Source organism: Gambusia affinis, linkage group LG08 (assembly GCF_019740435.1).
Source record: "Gambusia affinis linkage group LG08, SWU_Gaff_1.0, whole genome shotgun sequence".
In the NCBI taxonomy this organism is placed as follows: domain Eukaryota; kingdom Metazoa; phylum Chordata; class Actinopteri; order Cyprinodontiformes; family Poeciliidae; genus Gambusia; species Gambusia affinis.
Genome location: NC_057875.1, coordinates 9,358,883 through 9,382,718, shown reverse-complemented (window position 1 = coordinate 9,382,718; position 23,836 = coordinate 9,358,883). Strand labels below are relative to the sequence as shown.

General features: G+C 37.6%; 2 protein-coding genes and 1 non-coding gene across 3 annotated transcripts in view; all 3 read right to left on the bottom strand.

The window, feature by feature from the left end:
• Positions 1–12,083, bottom strand: part of LOC122835316 (FERM domain-containing protein 5) — a 50,621-nt gene extending 38,538 nt beyond the window's left edge. The window contains exon 1 of the mRNA XM_044124271.1: positions 11,723–12,083. Coding sequence (XP_043980206.1) covers positions 11,723–11,824 — 102 coding nt within the window. The 5' untranslated portion in view covers positions 11,825–12,083. The remainder of the gene's footprint in view (positions 1–11,722) is intronic.
• A 913-nt stretch (positions 12,084–12,996) lies between these two features.
• On the bottom strand, positions 12,997–13,068 carry trnah-gug. The gene has a single exon. It is a non-coding gene; the product is annotated as a tRNA-His (tRNA).
• A 1,635-nt stretch (positions 13,069–14,703) lies between these two features.
• On the bottom strand, positions 14,704–22,525 carry malt3 (MALT paracaspase 3). The gene is made up of 15 exons (XM_044124266.1): positions 22,412–22,525; positions 22,202–22,260; positions 21,976–22,100; positions 20,869–21,007; positions 20,604–20,779; positions 20,302–20,398; positions 19,876–19,902; positions 19,579–19,782; positions 18,809–18,986; positions 18,627–18,701; positions 18,370–18,497; positions 16,936–17,085; positions 16,191–16,345; positions 15,511–15,627; positions 14,704–15,419 (listed from the first exon to the last, which is right to left on the bottom strand). The coding sequence occupies exons 2-15, from the start codon at positions 22,230–22,232 to the stop codon at positions 15,084–15,086; spliced, it is 1,938 nt and encodes a 645-aa protein (XP_043980201.1). The 5' UTR covers positions 22,233–22,260; positions 22,412–22,525; the 3' UTR covers positions 14,704–15,083.
• Between the last annotated feature and the right edge of the window lie 1,311 nt (positions 22,526–23,836).

The following is a 23,836-nucleotide window of genomic DNA, read 5'->3' as shown; positions in this document are numbered from 1 at the left end:
TACAGCTGTTAAGACTCTTCACATCTCAAGAAATGCACGAAGATGTAAACATTACAATAGAACCAGCCTTCACACACACCGATGACCAGACATATGTTTATGATTAATTATCTCTCATGCATGTAGAGGTTATTAGACGCTCTCCTTTGTAGATTCTACCTCTCTGCACCTGCAATGAGAAATGACTGCTGCTAAAAATAGCTAAGCTCACCACAACCCTGACCACATCATCATCATCAGTTTTCCCCATGGTTTACCTCCTGGTATCTGCATTGATTGTGATGATTCTTACTTAATTGCATTTGGATTTTCCTGTATTACATGAGCCAATACCATATAAATACCTGTTGGCACATAATCAGTATAAACATAATGGTATCATCCTGTTTCTTTCTCAGGTGTTTATAAAGCTGTCTGTTCTTGTTCATCTCAACAATTTTGAAATCATAGGAAAATGTCAGTTGTTTTTTTTTTTTGGGGATCCACATTTAAAATACAGTAGTCAAGATAAATTGAAGAACAGATCTGATTAGATAGCCTCTCCAAACAAAGAAGCCTACAGCAAAAAAAAAATCAGATGTTTCAAGCAGAACTGTAAAAATGACATTCAGAGCTGCAGTGTAAACAGTTCTTTATTACCATCAGGAGCACCTGTCACCTCCCCCTTGGGGCAGCAGCAAGCTCCATGAACACCATTAATAAAGAGAGGAGCGCTTCTGGTGAAATAATCCCTTCCAGAGTGTAATTCAGCTGCCATATGGTACATTTCTGTCTATGCACTGAGCCAAAACAAAGACACTGCTGCCCCTAAAAGCAGCTTTTACTGTCTAGAATATTTTTTTGGTTTGTTTTTCTACTACATTTTGAAAACTTCCACTATCACAGGTGTAATACCAGCCTGGTAAAAACTTACCGTACACCTCTTTCTATGTTTTGATACAGAGGGTCTGAATCCTCGGCTATTCAGATATTATTGGTTGGTGATTTGATTGGATATGATTTTACCCTATTGCTAATGTTTGGACATTTCATACAAGAAAGCTACGATATGAGGTTCACTGGAAACTGTGTTCACTTCCTCTGCTGCCATTTCCAAGCAACAATGCAGGCAAACTGCAATTCTAAAACAGTGCAGAAACTCAACTCCTTCTGTTTGCTTATTGGCCACAGTGAAATGTGTCCTTCTTCCATAAAATGGATTATGAATGTGCAACATAAACACTAAAAACTAAAATGAAAGCTCCACTCAGTCTGAGGCTATCTTATTAAAAGGACTTTTAAAAAATATATATTGAAAGTTTTGACCTTGTGATGTTTTCAAAATCTGAGTCTGGAGTTTATTGAAAACACACTGTTGGCCATTTTCATAATTAAAAACCTTGCTTACACCTGAAGTAGTGTTTATCTGGGTTTTATTTAATTCTATTAAAAACGAAAAAGCTACAAATCAGTACATTTATTTACAACCAGTAAACAGGACTACATTAAAGCATCTTCTTCAATATGTTTGTCAAATGACCATCTCCCCTGTGCTACCCTTTGACAGACATCAATTAGATAAATATAGACATTAAATGATCATTTTGGACAGAAATAAAAGGAACAAATCCCTAATGTATGTGTGTTGTTAACGATACAAGTAAAAAAAAAAAAACATGATCAACTTCTTTTAAAATGTATTTTATGTATTTTATGATAGTATCAAAGGGCTGTGAGAGCTCAATTAGTGGAAAATATGAGTTAATAAAAATGCTGATTTCTTTGCTTACATAACAGTGAGCTCAAAATGAAGTGAAGACAACCCCTGAGAAACATGAAGCCTGAGGATCAAACACACAACTGTTCAATCTGAAACTCGAGTCAGAATTTGGCCTAAAAACCCAATTTTCTTGAAGTTGTAGCTTTTTTTGACTCCTTGCACTAGACTTGAGTCCAGTTTCTCATAATAGCTAAACACACACACACACACGGACACACGGGAAATTTGTGGTTCTCATTACTGGATTTGCTAAAATGAGCAGATCATTTTTGGAGACAGGAAAAAAAAATGAAGAGGCAAAAACAGACTTACTGCCTAGAGAATCTGGACACAACCTAATGAAACAAAAGTGATTAGGATTGTTTTCTTTGATTTTTAGGCACTGTAGTAGCAGAAGGATGAGGATACCAGGAACATTTGCTGTGACAGCCACTGTGTCCCAGGCTAATTAAGAACTGATGGAAGCAAATTAAAACATGAAGAGTAATTTGGACAAGGGATGAGAAGTGAGATTTCCACTGTTCATAAATCTGACAAACAACATAGTTTAAAAATTCTAAAGCTTCACATTTTCATTACTCTAACTTCTCTGTAAGTGAATTTTTTTTAACAAACATACAAAAGAAACATACAAAAATCATATTTTTTTTTAAAAAAAGAAAGAGGTTTGAGATTTGTTGCTTATTTTGTCTCTCATTTAATCCATTCAAGAAATAAAAATCCGAGCAAGTAAACAGTGTACAGCCAGAGTAGCGTAAGACAGTCTAAAAACGTTGCACTATTGTTACTGCTTTTAATCAGAGCACATTTGCTGATTGGAGCAGGAACCTGCAGTGGACAGCTCCCTTTGTGCCCCCAGCTTGTTGTGTGTTTGTGTGCGGCCTGTTTCTTTGTCTACTTTCTGTGTGTTCATCTATCTCCTCCTCCAGAGACATGCATCTCTTGTGACTGCTGCGCTGACACACATACATATGCACACACAAAGGGAAGGAAGACTGATTGCTTGCATGAATAGCTGTTAGTGTAATCTGCCAACACAGATGCATGTAGAGTGATGGGAGATGTCCAGGCTTTTTTTGTTGTTGTTTGTTTTTTATGCTAAGATGGAGCAACTATTAATTAGCATAATGCACACAGATAGTGCTAACAGACAAACAATGCTTTTAATAAGGAAACCTTCCCTTTGAGGAAAGTGTTTCTTGGAAGGATGTCTTTGGTGAGTGGGTGGCAGATGAGGCTTGCATGAACGTAACTTTCTACAAATATTTTGTCAAGCTGTAATTGTAAGTAATCAGAATCAGTATATGTTATTTTGATATAATGATACACCACTACACATGATTACCAAAATGAAAAAACAAAACAAAAAAACTCTATGTCTTCCTAAATTCCGGTAGATGATTTGCCTGTTTGCCATGGAAAACCTAAAAGCCACCAACCACGTTCACGTTCTCTATCGCAGATGTGATAGATGTCTAATAAGGGAAGGAGTGAAATAGACATATGAACAGAGCTCCTCTGTCCTGTCCCACCTAGTCCTATCTGTTTCTGTACATCAGGGGTGTCAAAGTCAAATGGACGGAGGGCCAAATAAAAAATTTAGCTACAAGCCGAGGGCCGGACTGATCGAATGTTCATTGAAATTTTTTTAAATGACGCATATAGTCTAGTGCAGTGGTCTCCAACAGTACAGCGGACCGGCCCAAGCCTTCGTAAATTTCCTGCGGACCGGGGGGGGGGGTGCGTGCGAATAGGGGGGGTGGGGGGGGTGCGTGCGTTGCGTACAGTTCAAATAAGGAAGATATTTTTTTTTCAGACGGGGTGCCGGCTTGCTGCGGTCTGCGGGCCGGTTCTAATAATAAATCAAGATCATCCCAGGGGCCGTAGAAAATCTTCTCGCGGGCCGGATGTGGCCCGCGGGCCTTGACTCTGACATATGTGCTGTACATCATTCAATGCCTGTACTCTATTTCTACACTGTACTGACTAATAGTCTTCATTTCAAGTAACTTATTGTTAACTTTGATAATACATGTATTGTTATATCCTCTTTAGTAAGTTGCAGTAGCAGTAAGTAAATGGAATGAATTTTATATAGCACTTTTCTAGTTGTAACAACTACTCACAGTGCTTAACACACTCACCCAATTGCACTCACAAACACATTCATACACAGATATGCAGATCAATAGGCAACTTGAGGTTAAGTGCCTTGCACAGGGGCCCAACAACATTGAGCAGACAACACACAGAATTCTCAAGTTTCTCAAAAACATGCTCGGCAATCTTTGAATAACTGTTATTATCAGGGAACTATGGTATCTTCATTCATCTGCAATGAGCAGAACGGCATAAACTACACGGTACATTGTTAAATAATGAATTCTGATGTTTTTGTCTCTACTTGAAATTCTGAATATTTTATAGGACACCATACCATCACAAAGTCTTTACTGAAATCAGATTATTTAGAAATTAGTCATATCTTGTCTTTTAAATTGAAGACGAATAAATTATAAAGAAATTAAATTGCGAACTAACTATATTTACTTATACAGAACCACACACCTAGATGAAATACAGATGAAAGTCTTAATAAAATGCACAACACAATTCAAATAATCTAATAGTTATTTATTAGGTTTTTTTTATCAGTTATTTGTTATGTATTTCTTACATTGTGTGTAAATTGTGAGACAGTTATTTTTAAGCATATGCACTGACTGATGGCACTTTTTAAATTTTGTTGTTCTTGTGACAATGACAATAAAGATCGATCTATCTATCTATCTATCTATCTATCTATCTATCTATCTATCTATCTATCTATCTATCTATCTATCTATCTATCTATCTATCTATCTATCTATCTATCTATCTATCTATCTATCTATCTATCTATCTATCTATCTATCTATCTATCTATCTATCTATCTATCTATAATATATAAGGGTCTGGCCAGCACCAAAACAATAATGTGTGTTCACAGATGCAGAGGCAAAAATCAACAAAGACAAGTTAGTTGCCTGAGGTGACAAAACCAATATAAGCAACAAAGGTGAAGACGCAAAAAGTAAGAGAGAAATTACGCTAATTATTATTATTATTTTTTTTTATCTTGCAGTGAGACTGTGTGCAGCTGAGCTATGAACTTCACGATTGAGGCAGGGACAAAAGGAGTGGCCCATGGAATAGATCACGGCGGGATGAAAGTAGGACAAGGCAGGAGGACATCAGGAAAAAAGGCTCTCATAATGTAGCAAAATGTTCTTTTATGATACTTTAAACTTGAGGGCATTACCGCGGTTGCTCTCTTTTTCAAACGTCTGGAGCTGCTTGGCCATGAGAAGCCTGTCACGGCTGTCAAAACCCATCTGATGTTAGTTCGGCACCTGGCCTATGGGCTGGTTTACACCCATGTTAGAGTTCATTTCCATCACAAAGGAAGTTTAGTGGCGCTGTAGAGAATGCCCAAGGATTAAGAAACAACTACCATATTGGTCGAGAAAAATATTATTCCATGAAAAAGTATAAACTTAGAAATTAAGAGCAGAGCTGCCCTATGTTAACTTTATGCATTAATAAATCTGCTGCACTTCAGCTCACCAGCACTTCCGACTGTTCTTATGCAACGTAAGACAAAGTATGTCACTGCTGTTTTTGTTTAAGTGTACTACGAACCTTTTCCTGTGTTTCCTCATTAGTCTGCGGAGGCACACGGGCCTGGAGTTTAGAGAAAGACAAAGGCTGGAGTCTCTCAAACAAGAGAGAGAGAGAACGAGAGCAAATGAGTGACAGCTCCAAGGCCCATGGAAAAACAGCAGCAGGGTGATGATGGGCTAGCTTAGAAGGAAGAAGTGAAAACAGTTCTGTAAAATTTGTTCAGCTTAGTGGCAAACCTTTCTTTAAAGACCACTCAGTAAAATAAAGTGTCACAATCAGTTTCAACTACTTTATTGCAAACTATGATTTAACTGGAACAAATATGATTCATAGTAAAACAACTATAGCATTCTGTATGTGAGAACACTGCATAGGTTTTTAGACTTTAAAAAAATGTGTGAAGGCAGTTTATGAAGAGGTCCAGAGAAGACTAGTTAAATTTCTAGATTTATAAAACATCCTTCAGCTACCAGAGAACAATTACCAAGCAAATATATTGATGATGGATCCATTCAAACCAGTTTGTCCCACCTTGCCTCCACCTGCAGTACAGCCTGTGCCATCATTATTCAAGCTAAGAGTCAAAGTTCATTCAAAGTCAATTTGAACAAAAAACATGATCCAAGATACATTGCAGATTTATATGCCTTGAAGGACATTAATGTAGCGATTTGAGGCGGCACCAGTACGTATGTGTTTACAAGAATATAACAGACAATTCCATTTTAAAACTTCAAATGTGAGCATCAACAGATTTAAACAAGTCCTGATTTTTTTTAAATGCATGAGACTAGATAAATCCATATCACATTCTGTCTTAAGTTCAGCACGGTGCCAGAAAACGTCGTTATAAATATCATACCCATGTCATGAGAAAATCCAGATTGTTTACTGCTCTTCTCAATCTCTTTTGTCAGTCTCTTTTGACCCCCACCAATCTCACAAACCCAGATTCACATTATATCATAAATACATTCTGTTTGATTTTAAGCTGCATACTTCCAAAGATACCAGAGATAATAATCTGGTATCTGATTATCTCTGAGCCATTTATATCACTCCTGTACATTAGGACAAGAGTTGCTAACACCCATTATTATTCAGAAACTTAACCTTATTTTTTCTTCTTTTTTAAATAAGGTGCTTAAAGAAATTTCCAAACTGGTTTTCCCCTGTAGCCTAAATGTGAAGTTCCATTGAGTTGCACCAACTCATTTGCAAGGCTGCTGCAGTATGTAAATGCAACCAACAAGCCGTGCAATCTGTTTGTGGTACTATAGCTCCAGGCCTGGTCCTTTTTGTAGAATAAAAAAAAAAAGAAAAAAAAAGAAAACATTACAGTGTAAGGGGAACGGGATTATCAATGTGCCTCTGCTTTTGTCCACCTTTCTAATAAGTAGAGTGGTCACAGCACAGATTTATTGCTCTGGTAGGGTGTTTAATAATCATGCTTTCAGGTACAGCATAATGACCTCAGGCTCTACTTTGTTTCTCTTTGTTACACAATAGATCTCAGAAAGGACAATGGAGGACTCGGCAGACTGATCCCGACATGCTGACAGACTGCCTCCATGCTGCCCACACATGCACATTCACACATTCATCCAAACACAAGACACACTGGAGAATACAAGGGGGCCTTTTGGTCAGAGGGACCTGAGCAGGGTCTGCACTCTTATTTAGTAGTCTGATCTAAATATCAAAAAGAGTTGTGTATTCTAAGGTTTCATTTCTGTAAGTGTACATCAAAAGTCGTTTCACATTGTGTCTTCAGATAAGCACAGTCATAAATCCCAATGAGCCAGTGCAGGTCATGCAGAGCTTAATTTCCATGAAATACTCTCACTATGTGAGAGGCCGCAGTGATACACAGGAGTGTTCTACTAAACACTGCATCCAAAGGCACTAGCAGCTCTTTCCTCACCGTGGTCCAGCATTCCTGTCACCAACAACTAATGACCGGCAAAGTGTGACTGGCAAAAGTCATCCCTCACATCAAATCCCAATGAAGGAGTCTGGATTTTTCTGACAGGAGCTGCCATTTACATACAAACTAAAGTAATCCTTAATTACTACAAATCATATCATGCTTCACAGGTTTCAGCCAATCAGCTGTTCAGCACACATGCTGGTAAAGAGAAGTGACATTCCCCTGAGATTCTATTTCATGAAACATTCAGACAGAATCCAATAAAGAGAACTAGAAGTAGATAAAAGATATGTTGGCACTGAATGTTTCCAATGTATTCCGAATAAGAGTAAAGAATACATCTTTATTTTCACATGAAACTGTAGGCAATCCAAATAACTCCCAAGTGTCAAAAATACTGCAAGGAATTTATGTTATCTAAAGTTGTAAGACTGAGTTGTTTAATGGGAACAGTGGGGCAATTTCAGGAATGTCTGAGCTGATGTGGACAGATGATCACTTGTGTCCTCTCATTCCAGTATTGAAGGCACCAGTGCTTGCCAGTAGTTTTATAAGAGGTCCTGACCACTGAGTGGTCAATTTCTCAGCGTAACTGCACAGTCACCGGAGCAACAGCTGAGGCACTGGCATCCTGCTTCAAAGTGAAGCACCCCTCAATACACAGTGTCCCATCCCCCAATGGGCTCCACTCAAGATGTCAGCACAGCTCCAGATAATGTTCAAAGGTTTTCTGTATTCAAGGCACTAACCTAGAAAGCCCTATTCTTTTATCTTCTCCCCATTTTTTGTCAAGGTAAAATAAGTGGCATGAGCAGAACTAGCAAGATATACTGATAAGAACTGCTTATTATACAACCAGAAAAAAAACAACAGAGTAGTAGAATTTATTGTGTACATCATTACTTTCAATGTTTCTCATTAAGTTCTTTAGTACAATTTTCATCAAAGAAAGACAATTGCCTAATTGGGCACATGGAGTGAGGGTTACTGTCATCTGGAGATGTAAGAATCTATCACTGTGTCCTCTCTGTCAGTTAATACTGTAATATTTTCCAAGAAGTCCACCTATGAGTATTTGATCGTAATTGTTGCAACTTAAAGACACAACAAAAAAAACATATAGATAACATTGTTAGAAAATTTTACAAAACCGTTATGCAAATCTCTTTGGAATGAGAGTAATAACATTATTTGATATCTTGGTATGCTGTGCGGACACTCTCTCTGCACTGATGAAGACTACCTCACCCTAAAGTGGCTGACAACGCAGAAGAGTTGGACAGAGTGAAGTGTCTTGCTCAAAGACACATCAACTGAGACAGACAGACCTGGGATCTGAACCAGCAACTCATTGGTTATAAGACAGACTTCTACCAGCGTTGCCCAGCATATGAGAAAATGAAATCACACCTAAACAACTTTTGCTATCACAGAAGTAATGGAATGTTTAATGTGATTAGATTTGACAATGGAGGCAAAATGATCAGGCATTTTTTTAGCACTTAAATGTTTTACAAAATGTCCCACTTTTTCTCATGTATGGATATGTGGAAAAACAACACCTGGCATGCAATAATTGTTTACTAATGTACCCCAAGTATCACAATTTCACACTTACAATGTCAATAGGATATTCAACCTATTGAATGAAGTCTCTCTGCTGTCGGTGTCAACATCTGACAGATCATAGCATCCATACCAAAGCTTATAAAGAGTTTAAGAAGCAAAGCAGGGGAAAAAACAGTGTAGAAAATTAAAGTGATTGCCTGTGATCTCATAATGACGATATTTACTAATAACAACAAATCTTATGTAGCCTTGTGTGGCAAAATAAAAAACTGAAAAATGATTAATGGTACTCTGAGAAAAACAACTCTAAATGAAAAGTCCAAAACCCATTAAATATGCAGAGTCCTTTGGGGGTGTGACGAAGAAAAATAATAAAAATGTTGAATATGTATTCAGCAGTTTACTTTGTATATTACAGTCATTAGGAAACTGTTAAACAGTTGATTCTGCTCCACAGATCGACTGCAATCACAAAGCAAAGAAGGCATGAGGCTCTTCTGTCAACCTGCAGCTTGGCTGAATCTACTTGTAATGGCCTACGTAATTATAAGTGCTCACTTTTTCTACCCTCAGCATATTGGAAATCTCTATAATTTATTAATGTAAAACCAAGGTTCATCCATCATGGCTGAGAGTGCACTAAAAAGATTGGTGCATTTTCTGGCCAACTGGTAAAAACCTCCTGTGTCCTGCTGAGTCTAATTTTGTGCTTAAAAATTCTACTGAAGGTGGCTGTAACATGCAGGAGATACAGGGACAGGAATTAGGAAGTAACTAAAAATATTACAAGGTAGGAAATTCAAGGCAAGACAATGGTAGGATGATTAACTAAGCCAGGGGCAAATATGAGAATGGAGCCATTAAAAAAGTTTTGCTTGAGAGTCAGAGTGTGATGGAATCGAGTGTCTACTGGAAATAAGTTCACTGCACTCTGAAAACAGGATAGGACAAATACAGAAGCAGGACAGAAAAGACTGGAACACAGAGAGAGAGAATAAAGTGCGGCTTTCAGAATCTATGACCCGCCTCTTACTTTGCATTCCCCAGTCTCAGTGTCCTGATATCCACCTTTTTTTTTTTCCTCTCTTTCCCCTGGCAGGCCATAAAACCTGGAGGGAAGCAACTAAATGTGGAACGCACATAAGTAATGTGGCCAGTCAGGTGGATTATCTTACTCCCTTACAGGACGAGGTTTTGACGGAAAGATAATCAGGATGCCAGACAGTCATGGCAGAGCCGGAGCATTCTCCTGTTTCATTCCGCTCCATGCTGCCCCTCCATCCACTCCGGTGACGTCAGCTACCCGACTCTGCTGCAAAAGGCACACCTGCTGGTATCACAGTCCATCTGGCCCAGCTCCATCATTTGCTCAGCTCTCTAAGCACAAATACAGGTCTGTTTACAACCTAGGTGCACTCCCGTAGCACTACAGTAAATTTCATGTCAGTTTCACTGAGCAATTACAGTGCGACCTGTTGACAATATTGCAGTGGCAAGACTTATTAATATCAGCGTTTCATTGTTTGACAGGTGCAAAGATCTATTTGTGACGTGCAGAGCATCTCTAAGGATGGCTTTTCCCATTTCTTACAACTAAAAAGGATCAACAAACTGAATCGTTTTCATTAGAAATTGAAGTGACAGGTTCTCTCACCTGCTTTTTTGTCTAATCGGCATGAACACCGAACCTGCACAGTTATCAAAGCAAGGCTGTCAGAGACAAATAGCTCAGGGAAGTATTTTGCAAGAGTGCTGGCTTGTTTTAAGTTTCAAAGCGGCATGTTTTCTCTGAGAAAATCCAGTTTTTCTACTTGTTCTTATTTAAAAAATTAATAAATAAATGTGACAGCTACTCTTCAATAATACATGGTACATTTTGGAAGAATATAGATCAGCAATGTGCAACTTCAGAGTTATTTCATGGGATTGCTTGTGTGTACTTAATGTGTGTAACTAATGGAAAACTGCATGGAAAACTGAATGAACAAACAAAAACCAATTGCAAATAAATTGACATGAAATGGGAGACACATCATTTAAATAAATACCTTTAAGACCTTTAGAAATGTGTGATTTCATTCCTGTGTGTAATGAAAGCACAAAGGAATTGTGTGCTTTCATTACATACCAACAACCATCTTAAGGCAGCTGGTTTTTAGGAACCATAAAGCAAATTCATGCAGGGCACAGTACAAACATGGAGAAGAATAATTGACTCTGGTCACACATGACCAAAACCGAACTTTCTAACCTTCTGAAAAACAATATGGTGTGGCTGTCTACTCATCATTCAGATCACATATGACAGTGGAAGCATCATGCTGAGGGGATGCGTTTTGTCAGCAGAGAAACCAGTCAGAGTTCATGGAAACACGGCTGGAGATAAATACAGGACAATCCTGCAAGGGAACCTTTCACAGTATGCAAGACTTGGACCGGAATGCAACGATCCAAAACATACACCCAGAGCTATAGGGATACAATATAGATCAAGACTGAAAATCTTGCGTCAGGACTTAAAAAAATAAAACGTGTCTTCTCCACCCAATATGAACCTGAACTATTTTGTAAATAATAGGTAAAAAAACATAATTCTCATTGATCGTTAAAGCAATAGTGGGTAAATGCCTCCCTCCACTGCAGATTTGTAAACACACTGCACTATTTTTGGGTGTTTTTGGTGGGAGTTAACGCCAGCATTGTGGCATTCAGGCACTGATCCACTGTTCAAACACTCGTATGAGCAGACACAATTGCAGCAATATTCGGTCCTCTGCGGAGCGGTCGACAGGTGACTAACCTGAATGGTGCACGTATATTCCGAATCGTCCAGCAGCCTGACAGTGCAGCTGTATTCCCGCTCCAGATTCCTGAGGCTGCCACTCATGAATCGGCTCAACATCTTCTCCACAGATTCGCCGCTGTGCCTCTGCGTCTACGGGACCAGAACAATAAAAACTCCACACCAGCGTGCAAGTGAATGTCACACCGAGCGCACTCCCCGGTCCCCTAAACGACCAGCAGCCGCGTATTCAGCCACCATTGTTGTCCCGATTAAGTTTTCTTTCCAGTAGGGGTCCGTGTTGTTAAGCGCAAAATCCAAAGGATGCCCGCATCCAGATCCGGAGCCAGATCCAGGAGGCAGCTCGGGGGATGGTGTGTGTCTGTGGTCGAGCAAAGGATTATCTCTCACCATTCACCGCCGCCACTTCGGCAGGCGGGCGGGTCCCAATGCAAACTGACGTCAAAGTGAGCCAACAGGAGAATGAGGCGTTTTGTCTGGGTTTTAGGATTACTTCCAATACAGATCTTTTTTTTTTTTTCAATTCTGCAGCTTCTCTGACACAGCTATCTGCATAGCTAAAATACAGGCTATCCAATTATAAATAGGACAATTTGGGCGTTTTTTGTTGTCCCCCCAAACCCCCCAGTGCTCATTACACTAGTGTATTATTTTTACCCAGATTCATTCACCCAAGAGAACCAAGACTCTTTTTGGTCGAGATATAAATAAATAAACAAATTTTGTGTGGGATCAAAACCATTTTTACAAAGGCATCCTTGTAAGACGTTAAGCGTAAATGAAATACATTTAAAACAAATTACCAGTTTGATTTTCTGGTTTGTAATATACCCTCTCAAGGTTGACCCCCAAACCTGACCTCAGGTGTCTCAACAACTCGTTTCTGTCTTATAGAATGAAAATGAAGTGGATTAGTCTGCCACCTACAGGTCGTACATTGAAATTGACCTGAAATTGACTGACGTGTGTAGAGGAACACACACATCATCAATAGTCGTTATTTTGTACCTAATTAATGTCACCATGAGACTACCATAAGTGAAAAAGCTATTTAATAAATTTTGTGCCATGTTTTTTGTTTTTGTTTTCTTTTTCCAAAATGTTAATGACGGTATATTCAGATCTGGGATAGACAACGTAAGCGACACACACACAAATACTAATCCTTTGCGCTACAAACGTTCCCATTAATAATAAAATGTAGCGAGATATGCTAAGAAAATAATATTTTTACAATTGAAAAACAATGCCCGACAGACTTTCAACCCTCTTGCCGTGACCCGGATTCGAACCGGGGTTGCTGCGGCCACAACGCAGAGTACTAACCACTATACGATCACGGCGAGCTATAGCCAGAGCTGGGGACCGGGTTTTCATATTGGAGTATATGTAGAGACAATCAACAACATTACTGCATTATGTAGAGTATTTTAGAAGTAAGATGTATTCAAATCTGTCAACAGCGAGCACCTCGAAAGTTAATTTGTTTTATTTTGACTTGCTGCACATCGCGATAAGAAAGGTTTATCTTATCAACTTATCAAAAGGTTTATGCTTTAATCAACTTCAAAATAAATTGTAGCCCTACTCGACTCGCTTCTAGATGAAAGTAAAACTCGGTAATCTTTTGACGCTAGCAGATTTTGCAACTTTGGCTAGCTAATGATACATTTAGTAGCCAGATAAACGCCTAAACATTTATCTTTCATGTGAATAAATGCGGTTAATAACTTAGAATATTGTTAATATTGTTAATAACTTACAATATTGTCCAATAATTATACCAAATAATTGGTCTTAAAATAATGACCTTATTTTCTTTGCAATAAGTAAATTTGGCATTGAAATCACCCCCTTTTTATTGCCAAAAGGTGATATAGGCAAAATTAATTTGACTTGGGTCATTATGACGAATTGTAAGTTGATGATTTTTATCACAGGGCGCTGCAAAATGTATTTATACTCATTGGAACTTTTCCACATTTTATCTTATCTTTTTCTACAAATGCTAATTATTTAATTGGAATTGGTCTACTAGTAAACCATTATAGTTATCTTACTATATTCATTGTCCTTATGTGAACCCTGTCTCGGTCTGCAGTTTTTTGCAAGTTCTAACAAGTTTCTTTCCAAGATTACTCTGTATTCAGCTCCTTGCCTCTTTTCATCAGCTCTGAGCAATGCAACAGTATTTCTGCTAAAGCAAAACATCTCTATAGCATAATGCACCATTGCATTTGAGTGCACAAAATCGTTAACAGATTCTCTCATCTGATCTGTGGACATCTGCAACTCCATCCGCGGGTGCAGTCAGCCATTTTACTACTTCCATGGATTAGGTAAATAAGCACGTCTTTGGTTTGCAATTGTGCAATACATTTCCTGTGCTTGAATGACTTGTTCAAAGCCTGGGAAATTCTTGTAAAACACATCCCTGCTTTAAACCTCTCTGCAACTTTATCTTTGATCTTTCTATAGTGTGCCTTCTTCTTCATAATGTTGCTAATTCTCTAATGTTTCTTAATAAACCTTTAAAGCCAACTAAATTAAACTTTATTTATGCTGAATTTCAAATGCATTCAAGTGGGTTGTATTTACTAACTGATTCCATGGGTTCTTATTTTGAATAACAGAGGTTAGGGCAGATGACTAAAAATACTTTTCAGATTTCAATTTGGAGAAACTTTTTAATTTAAAATAATCCAAAATATATTAAAGTGATAAAATCTAAGGTGTATGAAGATTTTTTTTCATGGAGCTGCACAGTAATGTGGTCAAATGAACTCAAGACCTCCCTCATGAAATTAGCTTACCACTCAGTATCCAACGATGTACAAATTCCCTAATGAAAAACAAGTTTTGCTAACATATTTGACTTTCACATTTGTTATTCTGTGGATTTTATCAGGAAGAAATTAAATTCAGATTACTTCTGTGATTCAATTGTTCAAAAACAAACTGAATGAAAAACCACCATGTAAAGAAATATTCCAGTATTTATTACTATGTTAAAACTACATATCACAATATTTTCTACAGTTCCACAATGCAGAGATTAAAGTAGGACTGTTTATGAGATAAATTATTAAAGTAATGTCTTCAATTGGCCAGCCAGCTTGCCACTGAAATAAAAAGTGTTCTTCACAAGAAAAAAAATCAAAAATATTACTGTCATCTTTTAAAATTCTTTACAACATTTATGTATTTTATCCATTTATGTTCTGCAATGGAAACGAACATAAGCAGAGTATATATCTTCTCAATCTACTTATTATCATCAATTACAGACAAAATGCATTATCAAATGCTGCAACAAAAAAAAAGAAAGAAAGAAAAAGAAAAAGCTTTTTGACAGTGTTTACTCAGATGGTTGGAAATCCAGCAGTTCATTCTCATCGTTCTCTTCAGGTTCATTGCTCCATGTCGTTGGAGTTTTGGCAGCGCACTCTGCCTTTCTGGTGAAATGTCGATGCGGAGCAGCCAGATTCTGATGCTGCTGTGATTTGCTGTGTGAAATGTTGCCCATGCTTTGAGCAGTAGCACCGTTTGTTTTTTTGTCTCTTGTGTGATTCTCCCTGTACAGCTTACAGGATGCAACCAGAGGCTTTCCAATATCCACCTGCTGGCTTTCTGTGTGCCGCAGATTACTGTCCTTGTGAGTATAGTGTAGATCCACCTTGAGTACTACTGATTCCTAACAAAATGACAAAGGAATCACACTCATTGCAAAATGAATAAACAAAATGTTAACAGAAAGTGAAAAAAATATATTAGTGCCTACATACCTTCAGCTTCTGGAGAGAGCAAAGTCTTAAAGTACAGTCAGGGTTAAGCGTTTCATTTAATAGTAGTGAGTCCATATCCTCCGAGCGACCCGTGCTGGAAACTATGTCTTCCATTGCCTAAGGAATGAAACCATAGAAATTTTGATTAATATTATGTGTGATGATTAACTACAATAAAAATGTTTGCTCCTCATCACCCCTGGCAAATTCAGAAAACAAACTAACCACACGATGGCAGTATAATCCGAGATTACACATACCAACAAATACATGTATTGCACAAGAGGAGTGTATGACACTGCTTTGATTTCATGCTTTGTCATTGGTTGCTCTATGCTGGAAGCCCATATTTGGAGAGGACTTCCTTAGACATGGAAGGCGGGGGTGTTACTGGTCATTACAGAAACCGGCAGTGGAAACTGACTACATTCTATCATGACCAATGCGGAATTTATGTAAATACAAGCTGCAGTTTTTGAATCCAATATTGACAAATATTTGTGATTGAAGGTATGAAGGAAGTAACGTCTGTTTAAGATATAAATTTGTGCACACTGCACACTTTTTTTTACTCTCTTCATATGCCGTTATCACCTTTCAGATCTATGTATTTCCTGCTTTGATAACAGTAAAGTCTGAAATAAAATATCTGATTGTTTAAGTATAACGTAAATACTTACAGGACTGCTACTTAGCGTGACAGTACAGTCCTGGGTTTGATCAGGTGTAGTCTTTATAGTTGCAAAAGCAACCAGCACATTGGAGAACAGAGCTGAAAAGCTGACTTCCACTTTCACGCCGCATAGAAACGTCAGCTGCTTCTTTCGTGGCAGATCTGAAAGAAGAAATGAAAACCTCTCTTATATAAAAACAAAAAATATTTTCCTATTCAGACTTTTTTCCATTTAAAGAATGAAGACTTTATTTTGCAGAGCTACTGATTGCCTTTCTGTAATTTCAACTAGCCAACTTAAGCAACAGAGTCATTTCTGATCAAGAAAAAATCTCACTCAGATTGTGATATCAAAACTGAATTTCACAATGGGTAAAATTAGTTTTAAGTAAGTCTGGCATGTTTAAAAATAGCCTCATTCTACGTAAAAACAAAAATAGGTATTGAACCATTCACAAGTTCCCTATTTTGATGAATAAAATACTATGACTGGCCTTTTTTTAATGGTATCGAAAATGTCTTAAACCACAACTATTTCTCTTGGGCTGTCACAGGCTGTGGCATAGGAGGTATGAAGATCACTGAACAGTAGATTGACTCTTTTGAAATCACAGGGCACAAGTAATATGTAAACTGAGATTAGCTTTGAGGAAACCTATCTGTCAGGATGTGTTTATATCTGGTATCAACAGCAAAATTTTCTTAAGAACTTAAACAGAATAAAACACAGATGGGGACTTCTCCATACTCACCATTTGCCTGCCTCCAGCAAACATCTCGTAGGTGTAGTTCTCTTGTGTGACCTGCAGTTCGAACTTTATCTTTGAGGGATCGTGGTTCTTTCATGGTGTGTTTTATCTCCACTGCCTGTTTGCCAGTTACAAGAGGGTCTTTACCAACATCTGATTTAGAAAAAAGGAAAGGGTGTACGGTAATGATGACACATAGCCAAAACTGATTTGCATTACGGTGCAGTAAAAAGTATTTTCATATGCATGTGTTTACATAACTGCTTCCTAGGATAACTATTTTTCTTTAATAAATCCAAATAGCTTTTCATTGGATTAACTTTGCTTTTAAAACTAGTTTGCTGATCTGAAACATTTAGGTTTTGAAAAAAAATTCTGGAACGTGACAAATACTTTTTAGCAGCATTGTTCAAAACATCAGGAGACTCTGAAATAATAAAAAGTTTTAAAGATTTTAGTGAAAAGTTTATGTATTTCTCTTTTGATCATGGGACTGAATGAGTTCTCCAAATCAGAAAGTGATGAATGAGTACGTTATGGAGGATATGATTCACATGAGCAAATTTGAGGAACTGGGGATATTTGAAAAATTGAATAAAGTTCAAAATAATTAATTAGTCAGCATTGTAATTTTGGAAGTTATTCTATGGACATTCAGACAATGGAGAGATTTCAAAAGCTTACAGTTGTTTAAAAGACCAGCGCAAAATTGGGGAAAAGAAAAAAAGATTTTAAAAAAGAGGATGTGCCTTTGTCTGTGGCTCCTAAAAAGATGAATTTTACTGAGATAGTTTTCTAACCATTCGCAAAAAACAAACATTCACATTAGTTTGTCTAAATAAGTTCTCGAGCACTTCGACAAAGATTGCCATCAGCAAGGGTTCGTGTCTTGCGTCTACTGATTTCTGAGTGACCCCTTGAGAGCGGAGGCACGGGGAGTGCCGAAAAGGCAAAGCAGCTGTCTCGTTCCCCGCAGCTCTCAGGTTTCTTGGTGTTCTCTCGCCAACAGTGTGAATTTCCAAAGAATGAGGTCACATGCTACTGGTACCCCAAAAATGTATTTCCTCAGAGCCCATCGAAAAAGACAAACATGCTTTCTCAATGGGAGAATTTGATATCCTTACATCTATGATCAGTTGACCACACCAAAAAATACCAAGTAAACAACATTAAAAAGCAGTGCTACGGGGTCATCAATCTTGTCTGTGCTTCAATCAGCATATCAAAGGACAACCTGTTCCCTTCAGTGTTGTTTACACTGAATCTTTTGGGGCCATCACAAAATAACACTGAAGAAATTTAACCGACTAGGATAGTAGATAAAGTATTAGATGCTATTATGCGCTAGCCTGACATTTGCTTCTTCAAAAAGCTAAAAAAAAAATCAAATTTGAACTGATGCCAAAGGTAATTCTGTAGTACTTTTGAAACACTCACCTTCAGACACTCGCTCTAAGACATGCGTGACTTTGGCTTCCTGAAGAATATGCTTGTTCAGGTACTTTGTGAAGATGCCAGTACTCTTGCCCCCATCTTGGACTTCATAGGCCTCAGCATCCTCGCATCTGAAAAGATTTACAAGGTTAACGTGAATCAAACAATAGTTTTCTTTGATGTTACTTTGGTTTTCAGTGTCAGCCATTTATTGTTTCAACATTTAAATGAGAATATTATCTATATAAATTTATACATACGTGGCATAACCATACACAGTGTTCCCATTTGGTCTCAGTGGCTTAATGACTGATGGTATACAACCTTGGTTGTACCTAAAGAACATTGTTTGAAAAAGATTCTGGTGAGCCTAATTTTTTTTAAAATTGATACAACATTTTTGTTCTCTCCTATGAAAACTGAAGTTGATTAGTACACATACCACTTTCTACAGGTGTCCAGCAGGATTACACTCATGGCAGTCTGCCTTTCTTGCATTTGATTCATGACCCTCTGAACACAGACACAATTTTTGGTTTGGTACGGCTGTGGAGCGTCGACTGCAACCAAATAATTCCTCCCAGCATGCTCATACCCATGACCCGCATAGTAGAAAAGCCCTGTTAAGTGAAAAGAAATTGTATTAAATAGGAGTTCAAATCTACTAATTTCATAATGAAGAGATTCTAAAGTCCAGGGGTGGAAAAAACTTAATATTACATCACGGTCACAAAAAGAATCAAAAGGTCAGCTGATGTCGTTTTTTAAGATACAGATCACAGTAGTACAGTATTCTAGTGAGCCATGACCATTTCCTTCTTGTTGCTATTTTATCATAGACACAATTTCTAACTATGCATCTATACTAGTGTTTCCCTTTCCACTGTTTAAGAATAGTATTCACTTACTTCCCTTTTAACGTCCAAAACTACTTCTTGATACTAAATGCTGTAACACATCTTTAATAAATAAACAGTTTTTATACTAATGAGCTTTTTTTTAAAAAAATTCTCCCTAATCAAGTCTTGTAGCCATTTATAAAAAGTGATCTCATCTGCATACTCAAATACACCTACATGATTATAAACAAGCCAATAGTTCAGGATCTCTGATAAACAGCACAGAACGTGAGAAGGGGAAGTTAAAAGCAGCATTTCACAACAGTGAGACGCTTAATTCATACTGCTCAGCACGTAGCTAATTTAGACTCACCATAAACTCCCTTGTCAAGAAGCTGAATGAATTTGTCGATAGCAGCCATCATCTCCTGCCTGGTGAGGTCCAGCAAGGAAACCACCCTAAACCCGAGCTGCTGCAGAAGGTTGCCCAGTTCGTGGACGTCCATGACGGGCGCCATCAAACCAGGGTGGCAGCTGTAATTCAAGTTGCCAATGAGAAGGGCAACCTTATCAGTGGCTGAAAGAGAGAATGAGATGAAGAAAGCACAAATTATAGTGATACTTTTCTTTCTACTGTGCATTAGAAATGGTGTCTTCCGCAAAACTGTACCTGTTAGTGGAGGCTGTTCGGGTTGTACTAAGACAATGAAAGAAAAGCAACAGAAGATTAGCATTTGTGAAAAAAGAAATGAGCTGAAATAGTAAAACCATTTGTAGTTATTACTGCATTAACAAAGCATGAACCATAAGCAGAAGAAATGTTGGTTTCACTTTACATCATTTTCCTGCTTTGTGTCTAAGGCATGGACTAAGCACTATTTGGAGACAAACAACTTCCTTTTTACTCTGTAGAAATGGGAAAGTACCTCTACCACAATGGCAAAAAAACAAAGCCTTTCGGATAAATCAGCAGAACAGTAGGGGTATGAAGAAAATCTTGTTTACCTACAGTTTCTTTTACTCAGAAACAAAGACAGTAATGCAGGAGGAAAGGATAAAAATTAGGAAAATATGTTTACAGTTCTGTTAGACTTACCAATATTGACATCAACAGGCTCCGTCCATCTCTCTTCTAAGACGTTAGATATCGAGCACAGATAGGATCCACCATGTTCTGCTGTTACACCATCAATCTGCAAGATTAAAAAAGCAAATTACTTTTATTTAAGCACACTTCCACAAATGCAAATGAGTTTTAATGAAATATTGACCAGGCTTCTTAAACAGGTCGAGAAACAATCTTGTTTCCCGACCTGTTTAAACAATGGGTCGGGTTTAAACCTGACCTGATTGTCAGAGTCTTGGCATAGTAAGCAAACCTTTATTTTCTTGCCTCACCTGCAGTATATCACTGTTCTTGTCCAGCAGTGGCTGTCCATTTCTGTACCACTGGTAGTGTGGAGTGGGGATGCCAAAGGCAGCACAGCGAAGGCTGAGTTTTGTTCCCAGTTGAACTGTGTCTGGTTTGGGATTGATAGCGATGTGCGGCTCACCCTGCCAGTCAACTGGCAAACCTGAAAAGTAAGGGGGAGAGATTGTTATACAGGTATGGAATTTGTCTTATGTGGAACATATGACTGTGTAAATTAAATGAGCATAATACCTGATTTATCAACGTCCAACACTTTCACCTTCACCCATTCGCTGAAGAGGTAATTGTGAAAGTGGTCATTGACTCGGCAGACATATCGCTGAGTTTTAGAAGCTCTTATAGTTAGGTCTGCTTGAGTCCCACCAGGCACCTGACAAAAAAGCATGTGTGAACACATTATAGTGGTAACTGAAATCGAAACTCTCAGTCATTTCACCCCTACACAAATTTGTAGACACCAGTTAGACGTTCTTTGTGTTTCCTCCTACTTCTCCTTGTTACCCACAAACAAACCATTTCAGATCGATGTACTTAGCTGCTGAGTACCCGTTTATTTCACTTAGAAGATGGTGATCAAATGCGGAGATAAATAAATTACAATAATTAAAAACTTGCACACAATACAATTGTATGCTCTTCTCTGATGATTATGTATAGCGTTTATATATTTATTAAGTAATTGGGTTGTACCTTTACCGGTTTTAAGACAAATTGCTGACAATTGGTGCAAATAAAGGTAGTGAAAATTAGTAGTGCACGATGGAGAATGTGGCAGTAGGATTCAAAAAATTCAATTGAAATACATATACAAGCAATTTACTTGGATCTATCACAGATTTGTCGGATTTCATAAGCGCTGACAGATGCAAATAAGCACGAAAAGCAAAATAAACACAAGATTGTAGTACTCAAAATATTATATGTACAATTGAATTAAGTTGTGACTATTTATTCCCATAATTCATAAAAATACTGAACTCTAAAGTTACTCACATACAAAATAGTTTGTTTCTGAAATATAATTCGCAACGAGTGGGTACGAAAATGGCAGGAGGCGGAATATGAACGCTGCAAGATATTTGTTGTACTTACGTAATCTATTGATTTAGCTATATCAAAATGTTTACTTTTACAAATAAAAACAACAGTTGCCACACTGTGGGGCCTTGTTAAAGGCACGAATTGAATTGTTCTACGAATCGAACAGTGACAGGCGGCTCCATTTCACCAAAACATCCATTTCAACAATTTTGGGACAAATTACCAACTCGAGATCTCCCGTTTCAGGACACACAGAGACGGAAAAGTTCACCAAAGTTTCATGTTTTAAAAAATCACCTCCTTCTCATCTTCAGAGAACCACTGGTAGCTGAGAACCCCTTTGCCTTCAGCACGGACTCGCAAAGTTACTTTGTGGTTCACGGGTACGCACACGGAGACAGGGTGGCGCACAATGACAATTTCTGAAACAAATCACGACAGATCATCAGTCATCTGAAATCACACGCCGTGGTGTTTGTTTTCACATGAATCCGTACGGTACAGTGCGGTGGCAAATACAAACCTGTAATCATTATGGGGCAAAATCCAGTCATTTGTGCATTTTCCTCTTCTTACATCAGACTGTAAGAATAACACTGTTAAAAACGAGTATATAAACACAAAAAAGTCCCTAACACATCCGGCAGAATCACCCATAAGCGTTCACTTCTCATTTCGTTTTAAGTAACGTTTTAGTTATTTTTGCTACGGTTTGTAATATTTTACTGCATACCTGCCATCAGCCTCGGACCGGATGAGCAGTTCTCTGATCTCGTACAGAATGTGTTTTCCTGTCCTAAATCTAAAAAACCCTCTAATATATAAACTCCCTTTCCCGGAACAAGAGAAAGCGCACGCATATTACCGTAATTGTACTAGAAGAGCATCCAAAATGCAGGCAAAACGCAAAATTATGAAGAAAAGCCCGTCAGAACATTTAGGTTTCGTCAGCTGTGAAATAAAATTCAGCTTGATGCTGAAAAAATTCCATATGGACGCCAAGCTTTCCTACAACAAAATTGAGCATGCAGAGAAAATTCAAAGCGAGCTTCATTTTGAGACTTTACGGTAAATGAGCGACTTGGCTCCTTTTCCATGCAGCGCAAACCTCAGACTGAGGTCACAGTAACAGATAGTTTAAGTCACTCCGCCAAAGCTCGTCTAACTTAATGGAACACAGATAATTTTTTTGTTTTAGCAGCAAATTCCAGATCAAATCACTCCAGCTTCCTTTCAAATGAAGTGATGGAAAACAGGCTTAAAACTTTCATTTTTTTAAAAAACAACAAACTATTACACAACTTTAATCTACATCATAATACAATGAGAATAACATAAAGAAAGCACAACAAGGATTTCTAAAATATGAGTATCAGTTTGGATACATAAGGTAGGTATCCAAACTACATACATACTTGCCAATCTGTAATTTTTCTCTCTGTGTTTTGGAGAAAACATATTTTTCAAAAGACCTTCATGTTAGTCCTTTATGTTGTTTAACCAGTTAGAATTACTTTTTCCCCAAGACATTGTGAGAAAAAATTGTTTAAATTAGTTATATTTAGATACATCATAAATGTAAACCTTTATGATGTTTACTAAAATAAACATTTATGATGTTTACTAAAATATATCTAATATGATTGTTTTAACAATCATATTAGAAGACAACTGTTGAAGAAATCAGATTTTTCAAACTGCAGAAATGACGCAAAAATAAATAATTAAAAATGTCCTCATACCAAAGAAAAAATTTCAAATAATTATATTTTTCTTGTTTGTACTGAATATAACCAATTCAAGCTCTTCACAGTGCCATCTACTATAGCTCTATGGGAAATATGTGTCCAACAGCAAGCGTCATTTTTATATACTTATTGAACAATTCAGTTATTGACTGATTTATTATTTTTAAGTCCTTCTCTGGTAATTTCGTTTGACTCGAGCTTGTATGGCAGGTGTTGTCCTTCAGTGATTCCCGAGAAAGACTTTGGATGTAAGCTTTTAACTCGCAGCAGCTGCATTTTGAACCCTATTCCACTGACATGATCAAGTGTATGTTTAATCCATTTCTTCAAGCCAGCAGAGTTGGATCCAAACAAAGCAATGACTTTTTTCTTGATGACTTTCAATTAAAAGTGATCTCTTTTGACAAAGT

Bases quoted from the DNA above. Each gene is read 5' to 3' on its own strand.
- malt3 (XM_044124266.1), bottom strand. From the start codon at position 22,232: ATGACTGGATTTTGCCCCATAATGATTACAG. The intron at 19,903-20,301 runs GTAAGTCTAACA...TCATTGTCTTAG, and splicing joins GCCTGTTGATGTCAATATTG to TACAACCCGAACAGCCTCCA. The intron at 19,783-19,875 runs GTACAGTTTTGC...TCTCTCTTTCAG, and splicing joins CGAACAGCCTCCACTAACAG to CCACTGATAAGGTTGCCCTT.